General features: G+C 55.7%; 2 protein-coding genes across 8 annotated transcripts; one reads left to right on the plus strand and one right to left on the minus strand.

Annotated features, from left to right (window-relative positions):
* Positions 1 to 1117: 1117 nt before the first annotated feature.
* On the minus strand, positions 1118 to 7327 carry PROM2 (prominin 2). The gene is made up of 22 exons (XM_088179863.1): positions 7111 to 7327; positions 6877 to 6926; positions 6552 to 6754; positions 6319 to 6439; positions 5914 to 6145; positions 5598 to 5797; positions 5442 to 5516; positions 5292 to 5355; positions 5025 to 5184; positions 4762 to 4914; positions 4320 to 4443; positions 3705 to 3796; positions 3542 to 3626; positions 3291 to 3437; positions 3126 to 3197; positions 2960 to 3052; positions 2699 to 2863; positions 2416 to 2496; positions 2128 to 2196; positions 1910 to 1999; positions 1679 to 1785; positions 1118 to 1590 (listed from the first exon to the last, which is right to left on the minus strand). Exons 1-22 carry the CDS (start codon positions 7325 to 7327, stop codon positions 1527 to 1529), a joined length of 2664 nt encoding a protein of 887 aa, XP_088035989.1. The 3' UTR covers positions 1118 to 1526.
* A 2446-nt stretch (positions 7328 to 9773) lies between these two features.
* On the plus strand, positions 9774 to 18877 carry DUSP11 (dual specificity phosphatase 11). Of its 7 annotated transcripts, none has more exons than XM_088180062.1 (9): positions 9774 to 9856; positions 10477 to 10552; positions 12301 to 12432; positions 13928 to 14051; positions 14502 to 14562; positions 14841 to 14887; positions 15819 to 15894; positions 16382 to 16510; positions 17626 to 18877. In XM_088180062.1, the coding sequence occupies exons 1-9, from the start codon at positions 9822 to 9824 to the stop codon at positions 18464 to 18466; spliced, it is 1521 nt and encodes a 506-aa protein (XP_088036188.1). In that variant the 5' UTR covers positions 9774 to 9821; the 3' UTR covers positions 18467 to 18877. The 7 variants fall into 7 exon arrangements, with proteins under 7 accessions (XP_088036188.1, XP_088036189.1, XP_088036190.1 ...); XM_088180063.1 differs by having other exon boundaries at positions 9775 to 9856; positions 16385 to 16510; XM_088180064.1 differs by lacking the exon at positions 9774 to 9856 and having other exon boundaries at positions 10225 to 10552; positions 17626 to 18172; positions 18245 to 18877.
* The last annotated feature ends 48 nt before the right edge of the window (positions 18878 to 18925 follow it).

Below are 18925 nucleotides of genomic sequence, written 5' to 3' on the forward strand. Positions count from 1 at the left end.
TCTAATGAAGCTCCAATTAATAGCACCAGGAGTGCCCCCACCCCTGCAGTGGGAGGGGTTTTGTGTGCTGGTTATTGGGGGGTGGAGATGGGGGTGTCATGGGGCACTGCCAGGGGCCTGGGCAGTGGATTCAGCCCCACAGTCCCCATGTCCCCCTCAGACCCAGAGCCTCCATGTTCCTGTCACCGCCTCAGACCCAGAGCCTCCATGTTCCTGTCACCCCCTCAGACCTGGCCCTGGAGCCTCCATGTCCCTGTCACCCCCTCAGACCCAGAGCCTCCATGTCCCTGGAGCCCCCTCAGCCCCAGAGCCTCCATGGCCCTGTCACACCTTTGACCCCAGAGCCACCTCGGGCCCGGCCCTGCAGCCCACCTGGCCCTACAGCCCCCGTGTCCGTGTCACCCCCTCAGAGCACAGAGCCTCCATGTCCCTGGAGCCCCCATATTCCTGTCACCCCCTCAGAACACAAAGCCCCCATGTCCCTGTCACCCCCTCAGACCCCAGAGTCCCCATGTCCCTGTCACCCCCTCAGACCTGGCCCTGGATCCTATGGCTGTATCACCCCCCCAGAGCCCCCATGTCCCTGTCACCCCCTCAGACCCCAGAATCCCCATGTCCCTGTCACCCCGTTGGCCCTGTCGCCCCCTCAGACCTGGCCTGAGACCTCATGTCCCTGTCACCCCCTCAGACCCCCTGTGTCCCTGTCACCCCCTTGGCCCCAGAGCTACCTCAGGCCTGGCCCTGGATCCCATGGCTGTGTCAGACCCCAGACCCCTTGTGTCCCTGTCATCTCCTCAGCCTCAGAGCCCCCTTGGTGGCAGAAGCCCCATGTCCCTGTCATCCCCTTGGCCCCAGAGCCACCTCAGGCCTGGCCCTGGTCCCCATGCATGTGTCACCCCCTCAGCCACAACCCCAGCCCTGAAGTCCCTCCTTGGCTGTGGCAACTCCTTAGCCTTGGAGCTTCCTCAGCCCCTGAACCCCCCTGGCCACAACCCCAGCCCCAGAGCCCCTCAGCCCAGAGCCCTCAGGGAGGGCTCCCCTCCTCCCCAGAGCCCCTCAGAACCGTTCCCCGTGGATAATGGGAATGCGAGGGCACGAACAGAGGAGCTGGAGCAGCTTTTGAGGGGAGGGTTTTAATGTGCCCCACACTGCCCGAGGTCCCGGGGGTGAGGACTTGTCGTGGGGCAGCGGCGGGCGCCCTTCCCTGGGGGGTGTGAGAGGGGTGGGGGAGAGCCGGGGTGGCCTCCCCTCCCAGCCGGGGTCAGTCGGGCTCATCCCCCGCGGGATCCCAAATCCTGAGTGCCCCACACCCGGGAAGGACGCCAGACCCCAAAGGACACCGAGAAAGAGACGTCAGAGGGATCCAAAGCGCTGAGAGGTGGCAGAGGGATCCGGAGCCCTACAGCGCTTTGGCACGGGTTTGTGGGAGCCGCCGGAGGGTCGGGCCCGGGTTTGTGGGAGCCCCCGGAGGGTCGGGCTCGGGTTTGTGGGAGCTCCTGGGGCACCGCACCTGGCAGAGCCCCGTCCTAGAGCTTGAGCGCCGTGACACGGGGGATGTGGAAGGGACAGGTCTCCTCTGACCCCGTGGAGCTGCAAAGGAGAAGAAGAAAGTACGAGGGATGGTCAGGGTGGAGTCCCCGCGTCCTTCCTGTCCCCGTGTCCCCCCTCAGCCTCTCACATGAGCCGGTTGCGGATGGGGCGGAAGTGTTTGGTGAGTCTGACGGCGAAGATGATGTTGGGGATGAGGAAGAAGGTGCAGCAGCCCAGGCTGAACCAGAAGGCGTTCTGCAAGGAGAACGCGTGGGGCTGAGCCATGCGGGAAGAGCAGGACAGGGGTAGCCCCCGGGCTCCGGAGAGGTTTGGGGAGCCTTGGTGCTCGCGTAGGAGCCTCACGGAGGGGGATCCTTACCCAGGGGTCAGCAATGCGGTCGCACAGGATGACCCGCCCGTTGTCCAGGGCTGTGGCGAGGGGCTGGCAGGAAGCCACGTCCTCCCTCAACTGGAACGAAGAGCAGAGGCAAGGCGTCAGCCCATGCCTGGCTGCTGGGGTGCATTCTGCTTGCGGGAGGGACCCAATGGGGGCTCCTGGGCCCCAGCAATCCCCGCGGGGTGACAGGGAGTACTCACCGTCTGCCCGACCCAGTTGAGGTACTGGGAGAAATAGCGCAGCTCCTTCCTGGTAAAGCAGCCGAGTTCCTGGGCAGGGGGAAAGCAGAGAGGATCGAACCACGCGCTCCCCAGCGCGGCTCCATCCCCGCCTTTCCCAGCTCGGCGGTTCCAGCCACCTCCGGGCTAGTATCCGCTGGAAAATGATGGCTGAAGGCTCCCGGTGCCCTCTCTCAGCGCCCTGTTCTCCCTCTTTCCTCCTGGCTGTGGGGAATTCTACCCCTGATAGTTCATCCAGCCCCGCCGCACCTGCCGGAGGATCTGCTGGGCTTGCACGGGCAGCCGGGCTTCCACCGAAGCCGTGGTGGCCAGCGTCCTCTTCACCCGCTCCTGGGGAAGCACAGGGAGGGCAGAGCATCCTTAGGGCCCGGAACAGCGGGATGGGTGCCCGGGGGGTGCAGGGAGCAACGCCGAGCTCCAAATCGGGTCTGGTTGCCAGAGGGCAGGGAAAGAGGGATGTGCCCTGAGCAGGGGAATTTCTGATTTGCAACAGCAGATCTAATCACTAGAGGAGACAGATTCTCCTGGCTGCCATTTTTCCTGGCTCTCCCATCACCCTGCAAATGTTTGAAGGGGGTTTTTTGGCAAATGAGAGCCATGGGGCACCACAAGTTTTTTGGGGCTGGAAGAGACGCTTGAGTACCTTGAGGTGCGGTGCCAAGCGGGAGAGGAACTGGACGCTTTCCCCCAGCTTTGCCTGCGAGACAGAGATGTAAGAAAGGTTCAGAAACCTCGTTGTCCCCTTCAAGTGGGTGCCAGTGGCACCGCTGCCACCAGCACAGCACGGACTCACCACCAAAGCCTCCTGCGACTGCACCGTCGAGTTCTGCATGTGCCACAGCGCCCGCGCCTCTGCTGCGAGCCGCCCGGCCACCGTGCTGTTCCTCTGCGGAGCACAGCGGAGTGAGCGCGTCCCCGTGGGCACCGAGGGCACCCCCGCCGCCCGCCCCGCCGCTCACCTGCATTTTCTGCAGCCCCTCGAGGTTCCTCGCCAAGCCGGGCAGGCTGGTCTGCACCACGGGGTTTTTCATCTGCCAGGAAATGGAGTCAGGGGCTGCCCAAAATCCTGCCCCGGTGTGGGGCACATCCTGCAGCGGGGTCCAGCGAGGTCCAGCATCCCTCACCTCCTCCTGGAAGCGTCCGTAGTCCACCTCGTCCACTCCGCTGCGGGCGAAAGTCTCCAGGTCCTGCCTGCCCTCGCTGCGGAGGAGCCGCACGTCTCCCAGGTTGGCCGTGAAGTCGCCCAGGCGTTTTTGGAAATCAGCCGCGTACTGTGCGGGTCAGACAAGGGGTTCTGCAGGGCTCCCAGTAACCCCAGTACAGCTCTCGCGTCCCCCTGCCGCTGCCGGCAGCTCTGGCTGGAGACAGCCCTCACCTTGGGGGTTTTTAGGTGCTCATCCAGGTCGTAGGACCTGTCGAGCTGCAGCACCTCCCAGAGCCCCGCGCCGCTCTTGCACTCCCTGGAAGGCAAAGGGACATTGGCAGAGTGATCCCAAATGCGCCCTGGCTGCGCGGGGGGAGGGTCCTGCGGTGCTCACCGGTACGCGGAGCTGAGGTTGGAGTCCCTCCTGAGGTTGAGCTGGTGGGTGACGTTCATGGACGGAGGGAGATTCCCGGGGGTGTCGATGAACTGGGCCGAACAGGAGGAGAAAAGGGGTCAGGGTAAGGCACAGGCGTTCCCAGCAGTGGTTCTGGGGGTGCTCTGCCCTCGCAGGTGCATCCTGGGGTAGCTCATGGTAGCCTAAGCTAATTTTGCCTTTATTTGGACATTCCCACTGTGGAGCCACTCTGGGTGTGTTTGGAGGGACAGCCCCGTGCTGGGACCTGCCCGTGTGTGGTAGTGCCATGGAAAGGGTCCTGATCCCAGTCCCGCTCCCCCAATCCCTCTCCCAGCCCCATCACACCGAGCTGCCTCCCGCAAGCGCCCCAGGGATACCCAAGGACCGGAAACAGCAATTAGGAAGTGAATTAACAGCACAAGGGCAATTCCCAGATGATGATGCAAATCCGAGGAGCTAAACCTAAATTTAACCTTCTGGTCTAGGACGGGGCTTTTCCACTCGGATTTAGGGGGAGCACACAGAGCCTTTGGAGTGTTCTGGTGCACGGAAGGAGAGATTTACAGGGCCATGGGTGGATGTGTGGTCACCCACCTTATAAATCTCCTGGTTAACCCAATTCCTGCAAACCAGCGTCTGGATGTTGCCCCCGACCAGGAAGGTGGCGAAAACCAGGAGGATGAGGAGCCAGGAGAACAGGAAAGCCAAGCCCACGCCGCTGAAAGAGGGAGAGGAGGCGCCGGTGATGGCTTTGCAGACCCGAGCGGGCAGGAAGGGGCCTGCCCATCCAGCTGCAACCCCGCGGCTCCTTCCCGAGCCCGGGCACGCCGGGCTGGGCAGGGCCCTGGGAGCGGGGTGTGCCGGGCAGCGGGATCTGCCAGCTCTCAGGGAGGAGCAGCTGCTCCCAAACCTGCCGGCGCAGGCGATGGCTTCAAAAGCTTTTCCGCTGGGACGGCTCCCTCCTTAGCTCTGACTGATTTTTTTCGGGGGGATGTGTGAGATGGAACAGCCCCCCAGCACACAGAGAGACCCTTACACCAGGAGAAACTTGGCGCCAGCTTCTCCTCTGCACTCGTAGTCGCTGGGGTCCTCCCGCTTGGAAAGCCCGTACGCCCCCAGGGCCATTCCCGTCACGTTGCAGGCGAGGATGAGGAGGATGATGGAGCACAGCACCGTGCCCGCGATCCACCTGGAGGGAACAGCAGCAGGGCACAGCCTCGAGATGCGGGGCTGAGACACCCGGAGCTCGCTGCCCTGCTCTGCTGCACCCCCTGTGCCCCGTCCTGCCCCAAGCGTCACCTGTACCGCTCGAAGCGCTCCACCTCCCGCAGGTACGGCTGGCTCCGCTCCTCCGCCTTCAACAGCGCCTCGCTCACGGGCCACGTGTAGTCGGGGAGGGGAAAGCCATCGGCGATGGACTGCACCTTCTCCGCCGTGCGGGCCAAATCGCCCCTCAGATCTGCAGGGCCAAGGCTGTGCTGGAGGGGTGGACGGTCCCACCCTGTGTCCGCAGCTGGAATTCAGCGCGTGGAGGATGTCCCCACGCGGTGTGGCAGCCCCACTCACCCTGGATGACCTGCGCCATCCTCTCCACGGCCAGCTCCGGGATGGAGTTGAAGGTGCCATTGCCCTGCAAGGAAAGAGGGGGTGCTGAGCAGCTCAGCTGGAGCTGCCTGCGCGTGCTGGACTCCCCCCGCTTCACCCCAACCCCCCAACCTGGCGAATCATCTCCGCAAAGTCACTTCGGGGCAGACCGGCCAGCGCCTTCAACACCTTCTCCACCGACGGCACCTTGGAGTGGGAGAAGGACCCGTGAACCCCGGGACAGCCGGGTGGGGAGGTGACACTGGGGGACCAGGCCCCCGTGCCCACCTTGCCGTAGTCGGCGCCCAGCTCCAGGCCCTGTGCCCTGCCCAGGACGCTGGCGCAGGAGGTGCAGCGCGGGTCGTCCAGGAGCGCGACCACGCGGTTCCTTCGTTCCCGCAGCGCCGGCTCCAGCTCGGCCCGCGCCGCCGCCAGCGCCCGCGTCGTCCTGTGCAGAATCTGTAAATGGTGCAGCGAGGTCCGTAGGTCTTAAAGAGAAAGCCCAGGGCTAGTTCACGCTGCTCCGCTCGGCCACCCCGGCGAGGCTTCGGCCCCGGTCGCGGTCCCGGTGGCGGTCCCGGGGACAGCCGCGATCCAGCCGTACCTCCGGCCCTGTCCTGCAGGTCCGCCAGCGCCGCATAGGTCATGGCCTTGAGCTGCCCGTGGATGGAGAGCCCCACGCTCCGGCTGAGCCCTGAAAGGCACCGAGGCACCGTCAGCGCCTCATCCATCCCCGGGGCAAGCTCGGGGTGCCGCCCAGCGCCATGCTTACCAGCCAGGTCGGAGATTATCTGTTTTCGGGGCACCTCGAACTTGTCCACCACCATCTGCACCCCCTGCCAGGAAAGGGGAGCGGGTCAGGAAGGGGTAGAGCCCCGCATTGCCATTCAAGATACATTTTTAATGCAGCCACGTCACCTCCTCTTGCCTGCCAAACTATCCCCTGAGGGAAATGCGGCCATCCCTGGGCAGCGCCCCATGCCGCGGGGGAGATTGCTCGGGGACCCACCTGGGGGACATTGGCAAGGTGCTGTCGCAGCGTGCGCAGGGTGGAGGGCACAGCCCCCAGCCCCGGCTCCATCTGCCCCTTCACCCGCTGGCTGGTGACGAAGGCGCAGGTGACGCTGATCCTGCGGGGGATGAGCAGCTGGTGACGGTGCTGCCCGGCGCAGCCTCCCCGTCCCTCAGGACGCGGTTCCCCCCACCCATTGCGAGTTTTGGGGGGTGATTTGGGGGACTCACAGGATGACGAGGGAGGTGAAGGACAGGCAGGCCAGCAGGCAGCGGCGGCGGCAGCCCAGAGAGCGCCGGTGGGCGCGGAGGCGGCCCCCGCACCGCCGCCGGCTCCGGCAGTAGCAGAAGCACATCCCGGCCACCGGCACAGCCACGGTGAAGAGCAGAGCCACGGCGGCACAGACGACATAGCCCAGCTCGTACTGCACCACCTACGCCACGGGAGAGCCTCGTCGGCACCTCTGCACCGAGCTCGGGCCGCTCCGGGTGCCCAGGTGCCCTGTGCCAGGTGGGGAACATATCCATGGCACCCCCGCCCCGCGTCCCCGCTCACCTGCGACGTCCGCAACGAGCCGGGGTCATTCAGGGCTGTCCTGAGCAGCTCTGGAAAAAAATAAATCATGGTACAGGTAGACGAGGCCCCACCCGATGCATCCCCAACCTTCCTGGGGCAGCAGCACCGGGACAGAGGCGGAATTCTCTTCCTGAACTCCTGGGGACTCCTGGAGCCGCTCCGGGTGTGAGGTCCCGGCACCCGCGGGTCGCGGCTCCCCAGCTCGGGGCTCACCTGTAGGCAGCGGGTTTTGCTGGATGAGGTCCAGGCAGCGCCGGACGAGGCCATAGAGGGGATCGAGCGAGCTGGGCACGCGGTGCAGCGCCGGCACCCGGATCTCGGCGTGCCTGTCGGTGAAGCGGAGGACGCCGCCGGGGCTGGAGGGGTGGCACTGCTGGCTGGCAGCGGGATGCAGCAGTGCCCAGGCCAGCAGCAGCCCGACCGCCCGCATGGCTCCGGCCGTGGCGAGCAGAGAGCCGGGGGCTCCTTCAGCCTGCGAACGGGCGGAGGAGCATTCCCGGCCCCGGACGGCTCGCTCCGGCTGGGCTGCTGCTCCGGGAAACCTGCCTGACGGGTCAGCCACCGCACAAAGCCCAGACGCTGCCGTGGCTTGTTCCCCCCACGGGCTCCCCGGGGCGGCAGGGCTTGGCGGGGCTGCGTGGAGGCGTCTCCCAAACCATCCCAGGCCTGTTTCGCAACCCTCGGCATCCCTGAGTCACCGCCGCTGGGACCCCGCTGTCAAGGCCTTTCCCCAAACCCATGGCAAAGCTTCCTCGAGGTTCTGGGGAGAGAGACGGGGGGATGGTGAATCCCCCGTCCTTGGGCTGGAGGGTGCTCCACCACAGCCACCTTGGAAGGAGGGATATGGGATTTTGGGCATCATTTGGGGAGTGGGAAAGCCCTTGTGGGGGGATCCTCGTGTGTGGATGGGAAACTCGGGGGTCAGAATCACTCTTTGGAAAAGCATCTCGAAATCTGGGGTAGCAACAAGAACACGTGGAGAGGGACCCTGCTGCCCACTCGCCGGCCGGGTGTGAGATGAGTTTTCCAGCCTCAGCCAGCGCCTGTCTCACACCCCGAGGCGGCCGCGGCTCCTTCCCAGGGCCCGGATCCTACTCGCCGGCATGGGTCGAGCGCTAATTACAGGCTCGGCTGGAAGCGCAGGAGGTTCAACCTGATCTCTTGGTGCGGGGGGAGCAGCCCCGCTGTGCCCAGGCGGCCTCGGGGCATCCCGAGAGCAGGGACCCTGCTCGGCCGGGCGGGTCGGACCGGCCCTTCCCCAGCGCCGCCTGCCCACGGCTCCGTCTCCCCGGCGTTGATGCTAATGCGGGTGGTTCCCCTCCCTCTGGAAAAGGGGCTTTCCGCCCAGCAGCTTTTTTTCCAGGCTGGTCCTCACCACCCGCTTGGGAATGGGACGTTGCGGACAGGAAAATCCTGTCCCTGCTCGGCTTGTCCCATCGTGGGTCAGGAAAGCCTGGGATTTTCAGCACGGCTCGTTTATGTGTGTGTGTGTCTGTACATGGCAAGGGAGCCCCGGCTGCCCACACTGCTGCTGGGGCAGTGATGGGGATGATTTCCCACCATGATTTCCCATCCTCATGATGATTTCCCAACCACAACCTCGATTTCCCGTTCCCACGGTGATTTCCTAACCCCAACCTGGATTTCCCTATTCCCACGAGGTTTTGCCATAGACTTCCATGTCCATGATGGTTTCCCATCCCCACAATCATTTCCCACTCCCACCATGATTTCCCGTGGTGATTCCTCCATATCCAGGATCTTTTGCAGGGCCAACACTCTTCCATCCCAACAATGATACTTTTGGGGGTGGAGGTGATTTTAATGTCCAAGGGGAAGGGATGGAGTGCCACCAGTGGCCTTGCCACACGTTCCCACCAGTGGTGGGAGGGGATGATTTTAGGATGTTTTGGGGTTGGTTTTGTTCTCTCTCTTCCTGGCAGCCGGGAACTGCTGCTCCCATCTGTGTTTGAGCCATGCCAGAACAGTGTGGCCGTGACGGGGAGCCCGTGGGGTTGTCCCTCAGGGTGGCACTTGTGGGATACTTGTGGGAATGGGGTAGGGATGCTGGTTCCAGGGATGTTGATGCCAGGATATGTTTGGGGATGCTGATCCTGGGACTACCAGCATTCTTTAGGGACAGCGCTCCTGGGGATACCAGGACCAAGTCAGGGGTTCTGGTACCAGTACTGGCGTGGGAGAGGGATCCCAGTCCAAGGTGCTGAAGTGAACTGGGCTGCTGGGACTGCGGCAGTGATACCGGTACCAGCAGAGACACTCACACTGGAGTCATGATGGTGGTACTGGTACTGGGATGGTGATGCTAGTGCTGGTACTGGGCCAGTGAGGCTGGTACTGCAGTGGTGATACTGGTTCGGTCCCAGTGTGGTGGCACTGCTTTGGTCCTCGAGCAGCGATGTTGGGTTGGTCCCAGTGCTGTGACACTTGTTCAGTCCCTGTTTGGTCCAGGTGCGGTGGCTCCGGTTCGGTGGCTTCGGTTCGGTGCCGGTTCGGTGGCTCCGGTTCGGTACCAGTTCGGTGCCGGTTCGGTGGCTCCGGTTCGGTTGCCGGTTCGGTGTCGGTTCGGTGCCGGTTCAGTGTCGGCGGTTCGGTGGCTCCGGTTCGGTTGCGGTTCGGTGCCGGTTCAGTGCCGGCGGTTCGGTGCTGGTTCGGTGGCTCCGGTTCGGTGCCGGTTCGGTGGCGCCGGCGGCAGTGCCACTGCGGGGCTGCAGTACCGCCTGTGACCGCTACGCGGAGCGAGAGCCCCAGGGCGCCGCTCGGGAGGCGTGGCCCCTCGATGGGCGTGGTCTCCGCCTGGGGGCGTGGGCCTCGCGTGGCTTCGCGGGTCTGCGCGGTCGGCGCGGAAGTGACGTTACACGCTGATCAGAAGTGACGTCACGCGCGGGCGCAGCGCCGTCGCCATCATGGCGGGCAGAGGTGCCTGCCGTGTCCCGGAGCGGTGAGCGCGGCCTTAGCGCGGCCCAAGCACGGCCTGAGTGCGGCGCCGCCGCCCCTCCCGGCCGGAGGCTCCCGGCTGCTGGGAGGGACCCAAAACCGGCCGGGACCGGGCAGTGGCGGCGCTGCCTGGCACCGTCACATGGGTGTCGTGGGGGACGGGGGTCTCTGGGGCTGGGGGGTTTTAAGGTCCCCGGGCCTGGGGAGGCTTGAGGATCTCTGCCCAGGGTGGGTGTTGAGGGTCCCTGAGCCAGTGGGGATTTGGGAGTCCCAGGCTCAGTTGAGGTTTGAAAGGGGGATTTGGGAGTTCCGGGCCCAGTGAGGGTTTGGCAGTTCCAGGTCTGGTGGAGATCTGGGGGCTCTAGGCTTGAGGGTCCCCAGGACTGGAGGGAATTTGAAGGTCCCTGGGCTGGACAGAGTTTGAGATCCCCAGGACTGGGGGTTTGGCAGACCAGGGGTCCCTGGACGTGAGGGATTGTGAGGGTCTGATGCCAGTGGGAGATTGAGGCTCATCGGTGAAGTGATGCTTCCTAAGCCGGGGGGATTTGTGTTCCTGGGTCTGAGGGTGCTCGGGGGGCCCGGCCCGGGGCTCTCTGGCCTGTTTTCACACGTCTTTGGGCCCAGGTGGACCGACTACATCCCGCTGGGCCGCAGAATGCCAGGCACGCGCTTCGTCGCCTTCAAGGTGCCCCTGAAGGAGGTGAGGGGCCGGGGGGTCCTGGGGCACTTTGGGGTGGGTGGCAGCTGTGGGAAAGTGTGGCTTGATGGGGATTCCTTGAGGGAATTGCCGAGTGCCACAGCTGGATTTTGGCAGTGGGGGCTGTGAGGGCTCAGTGTGATGCCTAGAGAGGCTGAGCTGGAACAGAGACTAGACAGAGCTAGAAGAATAAAGCAGGTATTTATTAAAAGGCCTTTAAAGGATACATCTTGGGCAGTACAAGTACCTGGCCAGGGCTACAGGATGGATCCTGGCCATGAGTTTTCACACTTTTAGAAGTTTTGGTCCATTTGCATATTGGGGTTAATTGTCCAATTCCAGCTTCAGACTATGAAGTTTCATCCTCTTTGTTTGCTCTCTTCATTTCCTTGTTGTTTATGTTTTTTGGGCCTGAAGCTGTAATGGTTGTTCTTGGTTCTCAGTCTGGAAAAGGATTGTTTTGTCTGACTAAACTGTGAAGAGAACTTGCTAACACTTAGCAAGCTCAGACCTATATGCCTAGGCAGCACAGAATCTGAAAACTAAGGGACCTAAAACAAGTGTGGAAGCAGTTGGGCCTTGGCTCTGCTCCCAGAGAACAGGGACAGGAGGAGAGAAAATGGCCCCAAACTGTGCCTGGGGAGGCTCAGGCTGCACATCAGGAGGAATTTGTTCCTGGGAAGGGTGGTCAGGCCTTGGAACTGCCCAGGGAGGTTTGGAGTCCCCACACCTGGAAGTGTCCAAGGAGCTCCTGGAGGTGGCACTCAGTGCTGGGGGGACAAGGTGGGGATGGGGCACAGCGGGGACTCCATGGTGTTGAAGGGCTTTTCCAGCCTCGGTGATTCTGATTCCCTGTGTTTGAGCTGAATCCCTGGTTTCCAGCTTCCACTAGGAAAGCTGCAGTGCCTGGATGTGTTTGTCACTGCGGGGTTCAAGTGTTCGCTCAACCCTGGGAACTCTCAGCTGAGCTGCCCCAAAGCTCTGAGGCCCTGAGCACGTCCCTGTTGTGAAAAACAAGGTCCAATTTCCTGGTAGATTTTTAAAAAGGTTAATGAAAGACAATAAGAGACAATAAAACAAAAGATGACAATGGCTGAGTGCTGGGCATTCTGCCAAGAGCACACCTTAACTCAGAACACTTCGTTAAATGCATCCAGCTGTTGCATATTCATAGAGTTTCATGCATTACTCAAAATCACCCCCCCACCTGTAAATCAAATTTTTTTTCCCTTGTGGCTCCTTCTTGTCGGTGCACTCCCTGATAACAGAGATCAATAAATCCTTTCCCTGGAGTTCTGGTGTTTGTCACCCCTGTCTTCATCCAGACAGGATAATACAAAAATGTGAATAATTTTCTGATTATCTTTTTACCATTCTTTGGGTTAGTTACATGAACAAAAGTCAAAAAAATATATTTATCACACTACTATTTCTAAATTTTGTTAATAGCAGAACTGAAAGAGCTGTATTCATTCAGCAAAGTTTTCCAACATTACACATATAGCATTCATTTTAATATTTGTGAAAAGCCAATGATATGTACTTATAACACCTGTCCATAGAACTGGGTGAGTTTGAATGTCCTTTTCGGCCCAGACCATCCCAGGATTCAGTGATCAAGCTGTGCTTTCTCCTGCTGCAGCCTTTGCTCCTTACCCTGATCTCCAGGACACTCCAGAGCAGCAGCCTCTCCCCACCCATCACAGCACAGCCAGATTTTAATAACTGTTTTAAAACATCCTTCCCTGCAGAGTTTTGATCAGAATCTTCTGCCAGAAGACAGATTTTCTCCTCATGACCTCATCAGGAAGGTGGAGGAGAGGAAGGAGGAGCTGGGGCTGATCATTGACCTGACATACACCACACGTTACTACGGGCGTGAGGTGAGGGCTCAGAAACAGCAGCTGCTCTTCCTGTGGCTTTGGGTTAGAGGTGGAAAGGAGACAGACAAAATATTTGTCTTTTTTTGGACTAGGATAGCTGAATCTTTATTGTGACTAGTTTATTTTTATATGGTATGTGGTGGTTTGTAAAGGTTTCCTGAAATTTTTACCTGCTTGGTTTTTTCTTAGAGTTTTTTCTTATAGTTTCTACTAATGAAGCTTCTCTTTGCATGTTTTTTTTCTTACTGTTTTTTCTTACAGTTACATTTTTTCCCCCTTACATCTTTGTACCTTGTAAAATTGAGCCTGTTTTGCCTTCTTCCTAATCCTATCTCAGAAAAATTTCAAATTAGTGAACCAAAACCACTATAATGGTATCAGAAATTTGAATTTCGTGGGTCACTAAATCATTGAAATGTAGCTGATCGGTTGCTAATGGCTGGTGTATATGCCTATTAAAGTTTTTTCTTCTTAGGTATGTTTATGGTTTTTCTTTTTAGGTATGTTTATTTTTTTTTGGTTTAGGTATGTTTATATTTTTTTCTCTATGGGCTCTCACAGGATAGATTTTTTATTTTTGCAGGAGTAGAGTGTGTCACAGAAAAACTAATTGTTATGTAATGATTGTTATGATTCTTACTCTTATGATTCTTTTTTTATGGGAACTCCACAGGCTAGCTTAGTTAGAATAGCAAGGCCTAAATTATGTTTTATAAGGCCTTTTTTTTAAATAATGTTTTATCTATATGTAACACCTGGGAGAATGGGAGGGGCTGGAATCCTCTGGCGGGGGGTGAGGTGAAGCCTCAGGAGAAAAAAGAGCAAAGGCAGGAGGAATAATCCAGAATGTTGGTACTCTGTCCAGGGAGTGAAACTTTCCTTACCTAAACCTGTGTGTTATAACAGCCTAGCTGGGACTTAGCTTTTTCATGCAGGAAAATTGAATTTTTAATTTACATAACTCATTTTATACAGTTTTTACAGACTTTGTGTTGAAACTCTTATTGGTTATAGTTTTCTTGCCCCCTAACTCATTGGTTTAAAGGTGTTTTGTGTGTAAGTGCTAGAAGACTTTCTTTTACTTAGATGTTTTTTACTGATCTTCTACATCTACTGATTTTTACATCTTTTTTTACTGATTTTTATTGGACAGATCTTTAGTTTATGCAGGTGCACAATTATTTTCTTACTAGAATAGTATGTTGTATTAATTGGCTTTTCATTTCTGAAGTTCTTTTTGCCTGGGAACTTATACAAGTTACTGCTAGAGTAGCAGGGTTTAAACTGTTTTATAAATATATTTATACTTACTTTATATTATATATTTATAAAATATCTTTTTTTTTATTACACCTCTATCTTTGTAACAAACTGTGTAGCTGCTCTTTAGGGCTTGGTGAGAAAACTCATCTTCTCCTGGTTTATTACCTGGAATTCTTTAATGAATAAGAATCCTTGTGCTTTTTCTGGAAGTGATGGAGTTTTTTTCCTGTAGGAGCTGCCACCCACACTGCGCTACTCCAAGATCCTGACCATGGGGCGTGAGATCCCAAACAGAAAAACCATTTTGAGGTTCAAATACCTTGTGAAAAGGTTTCTGACAGCCAACAAAGACAATGGTGAGCATGGATCTCCCTGACTATGCTGCTGCTGGGATGGGCCAGCAGGAATTTCTTTCCCTTCTCTCTACATGGGAATTTCAAGGCAATAAATTGGATTTTTCCTCTGATAATCCAGGCCAGGTTGGGCTGCTTGGAGCAGCCTGGGACAGTGGAAGGTGTCCCTGCCATGGCAGGGCTGGCACTGGATGGGCTTTAAGGTCCTTTCCAACCCAGACCATTGCAGGATTCTCTGATGATTTGAGCCTTAATTGAGTTAGAGCTCTGAGATTGTGCAGATGAGCTGCCAGAATTAATGAGCTGAGTGCTAATTAGACATAGCCATGGTGACGTGTGTGGTTGCTTCTGTTCATTGTGTTGGTGTCACTGATGGAGGGCTGATGCAGATTTTGGGGAGATTGGAGAGATTTGGGAGGAAAAGCAGCTGAACATCCCCTGTGTGTGTTCCAGATAAACTCATCGGGGTGCACTGCACTCATGGCTTGAACAGGACTGGCTACCTGGTGTGTAGGTGAGTTCTGGCTCAGCTGGGGTTCCGTGATGCCATTGCCAGCAGGAAACAAGAGTGCAGTGATTTGTGTAATCCCAGACTTGCAAGGATTTACAGCTTTTGTTAGGGGGTGTTTTTCACCCCAAAATCCAGCAGTAAATGCTGATCCTACATTAAATAAAGTAAATGAAGGGTTTACAACTCCCCAGTGGTTTTTTTTTCCTGTTTGAATCATCACCAACCCCTCATTGTTTTCATAATTAATTGTGTAACTAGAGATTTCCTGCTGCTCTGTGCAGGTACCTGATTGATGTTGAAGGCATGGACCCAAATGCTGCCATAGAGTGTGAGTGTCCTGCTGGCATGGAGAATGTTCAGGGAGGTTTGGGGTGGCTCCAGGGAGGGAACTGTGCTTGGGTGAAGGGGTTAAATCCCTTCTGGAGGGTTTCAGTTGCTCAGCAGTCCTGAGGGATGACTTGTTGTGGTGGTTTCTAAAGATTTCATGAAATCTTTACCAAAAAAAAAAAAAAAAAAAAAACCAAACCATAAACCAGAATGTCTCTTTTTTTACACTGTAAAAAAAACCCTCTTTTTCCCCTATAACACATAAAAATATTATAAAGGAAATACAACTGTTCTAACTATAAGTAAAAACATTAGTGTTTAAAATAAACAAATGTTAAAATTACTATGATCCCCTAAATATATAAATAGTAAAAAAAAAACCCAAGAAACCTCTGTTTTCAAAAATAAAATAAACTTTTGTTTAAACTATTATAATACTTAAAAAGTGCCTCGTAAGTTAATATAGTCCTCAATAATAGTTATTAAAAAGATCTGTTAATTAAAAAAAAAAAAAGTAATAATCAAAATTCCATTCTCCCAGACTGTAACATCAAAACCACAATAAAACTATTTCTTATTAAAAAATAAAAGAGGGAAATCTCCTCTTCCAAGTAAATTAGTAAAAAACTTCGAAGTAAATTAGTAAAAAACTGTTTTAAAAATAGTAAACTAACTAAATTATTTTCCATACATTTTCAGTATAAAAAAAAGTGTAGAAAAAAAAGAAGTAGTCTAAAGTATTATTCTAAGGGTTTTTTTCTTAGTTTCTAGTGATAAAGTTAGAGTTAAACCTGTATTGCCTTCCTCCTAATCCTATCTCACAACAAAAAAAATCCAAATTAATAAAGCAAAACCACTACATTTATTAGTGTTTCTACCCAGTTACAAACTAAAACCAAAACTTGTGTTGGGGTAACTCTGTGTCTCCCCAGTGTTCAACAAGTGTCGAGGGCATCCCATAGAGAGAACCAACTACATCCAGGATCTGCAGAAGAGAGCCCTGAAAAAGTGAGTGTGGGTGTTGGAGGAGTGAGGAGAGCTGCTGGCCAAAGTCAGGAACCTCAGGGTGGCTCCAGGAGGGGAGGTGGGAGCTGGGATAACACCCAGGGAGAGCCAGGGCACGGGAGAAATGTTTTAAAACCCACAGAGGGCAGGGTTAGGTGGGATATTGGGAAGAAATCCTTCCCTATGAGGGTGGTGATGGGCTGGGTTGGCATTCCCAGAAAATCTGTGGCTTCTCCGTCCCTGGAAGTGTCCAAAGTCAGGTGGGAGCAGCCTAGGATAGGGGAAGGTGTCCCTCCCATGATAGGGATGGGACTGGATGGGATTTAAGGTCCTTCCCAACCCAAACCATGCTGGGATTAGAACTGGATGGAAAAACCCCCAGGCCCCCTTTCTTGGGTGTGCAAAGAGCTGATGTGATCACTCAGTGAGTGAAAAACTCAATTTTTCCTGTGAAAACATCTGGAATTGTCTTTAAAATTCCTTTCAAAAGCAGCTGTGAAGTGAAGAATTTGGGCTCAGATCTCCTCAGGAAAAAAGGCAGCACCCCAGCCAAGCCCCAGGAGCAGCTGGTGAAGCATCCCCAGCCCCGCCCGAGCCAGCCCCCCCTGGCAGTGCCCAGGTAGGTGTTTGCTCCTTCCCCTGGCTGTGCCCTGAGCTGCAGCCTCAAGGAGCTGCTCCCTCCCTTTGGAAACAATTCCAGCTCGATTTTTACAAGCTGCAGCTCACCCAGGGCTTTGCCAGCTCTGGGAGGGCGAAAAAAAAACCCCAAACCTCTCTGAAAGTTGTTCAGAGCCAAAATGCCAACAAGTGAAGCTCTTGTGCAAAGCTGTGCCTGTAGGGATAAGATGACGTCCTGGCAGGGTGGGAGCTGCATCCCAGTGGGGCTGGAATGTTCTCCAGCTTGGAATTTTCAGGGAATGGAGTGCTAAGTGATGCAGCTCTTCCATGAGAGTGAGGTGGAGACTCCGCCACTGCTCCTGGGCTTCTCCTGGATCAGGGCATGCAGGGAGGAGCTTCCCCCAGCTGGGATGTGACCTCTGGTTGTGGGGGAGCTCCCAAAGCATCTCCAGGACACATTTGGGAGCCAGTGCCAGCTTTGGCACAGCTATGGCTCCTTCCCCTCCTCCCTCTGATGCCTGGAGAGGCTGACCTGGAACAGAGACTGGGCAGAGCAAAAGGAATAAAATCGGTATTTACTGAAAGGATCCACCTTGGACAGTGCAGGAGCCTGGCTGGGGCTACACTCAGATCAAATCCAAGATGGATCCTGGTCATGAGTTGTTACACTTTTATAAGTTTTGGTTCATCTGCACATTTGGGTTAATTTTCCAACCACAGCCCCAGGTTATGAAATCTCAGCCCCTGGCTTTCCCCCTTTCCCTCGCCGTTGTTTCTGCTTTTGGATACTGATTGTCCTTGATTCTCTAGCTAGAAAGGGATTGTTTTGTCCAACTACTCTGTGAGGAGAACTTACTAACACCTAACATAAAGTTTCAGAGTTACACATTAAGCAGCAGAGATTCTGAAAAATTAGAAAGTGAAAACCCAAGGCATCACCTTGATGGGTACAGAAAACATTTCCTGCTGAAAACCTTCTGTCAGAAATCAGCAGTGAACCTCTCTGGGTGTTCTCATCCTTCAGGCTGCAGGAAAAGGCTCTGGGTGCACCCAGAGGGGCCCAGGGCATTCCCAAGCAGCCCTTTTTTGGGTGCTGACTCCCAAATTTCTTTGCAGGAACCCTGGCAGCAGCAAGAAGAAGCAGTGGCCTGGCCCCACAGCTCAGGAACAGTCCCAGGAGCTGGGACACAGGCATGGGGCCCTGGAGCAGGGGCAGCTGGAGCAGAAGCAGTTGAAGAAGTTGGAGCAGAGGCAGCAGAAGCATCTGGAGCAGAGTCATCCAGAGCAGAAGCGGCAGAAGAAGCTGGAGCAGAGGCAGCAAAAAAAGCTGGAGCATCATCATCTGGAGCAGAGGCAGCAGAAGAAGCTGGAACATCATCATCTGGAGCAGAATCATCTGGAGCAGAAGCAGCAGAAGAAGCTGGAACATCATCAGCTGGAGCAGAAGCAGCAGAAGAAGCTGGAGCATCGTCAGCTGAAACAGAGGCAGCAGAAGAAGCTGGAGCATCATCAGCTGGAGCAGAATGATCTGGAGCAGAGGCAGCAGAAGTGGAATCATCTGGAGCAGAAGAAGAAGAAGCAGGATCACCTGGAGCAGAGGCAGCAGAAGTGGAATCATCTGGAACAGAATCATCTGGAGCAGAAGAAGAAGAAGCAGGATCACCTGGAGCAGAGGCAGCAGAAGTGGAATCATCTGGAACAGAATCATCTGGAGCAGAAGAGGAAGCAGGATCACCTGAAGCAGGATCACCTGGAGCAGAGGCAGCAGAATCACCTGGAGCAGAAGCAGCCCTGCAGTTTGGCCCCCAGGAACTGTTGGCTTCCACCACCCTCTAAGAAGAAGCACAAGGAGCTGTTCCCCCCCCAGAGCCCCCAGCCCTGCCTGCCCCAGGAGCTCTCCCCTGCCAAGAAACGCCGGCCCAGGAAACACAGACTGGGGGAGCAGGAAATGTCCTGACAGCACTGGAATGTGTTCCATGAGGAAAAAACCCTCCTGGGGCTGGAGGGAGCAGCTGTGGCTCAACCAGGAGTTGCCAGGCCGGGTGTGGGGCAGCTGAACAGGGCTAGTTTTTAACCTGTTTTCTCCTGCTCTCCCCAGCACTGATGCTTTTGCAAGGAATTTTTTAATTCGATGCTGATCTATGAGGGATGCAGGGAATAAAAAAAAAACATAGACTCAACCAGAGCTGGAATAATCCTAAAGAAACATTCTCAGGCATCCCTAGACCTTCAACAAAACGGGTTTTTGTTGATTTCGTCAACGCATAACAAGAACTGTTTACAGGACTGGGCCTTTGTAAACATGAGGTTTTTTTCCTCCTTTTTACCCACTTTTGCTAAAGTAAATTTCCACGCTGTGCAAACTGCAGCCTGAGTGTGGAGCAATCATTTCCCCTGAGGGGCCCGTGCAGGATCC

Source organism: Sturnus vulgaris, chromosome 28, assembly GCF_052056855.1.
Source record: "Sturnus vulgaris isolate bStuVul1 chromosome 28, bStuVul1.hap1, whole genome shotgun sequence".
In the NCBI taxonomy this organism is placed as follows: domain Eukaryota; kingdom Metazoa; phylum Chordata; class Aves; order Passeriformes; family Sturnidae; genus Sturnus; species Sturnus vulgaris.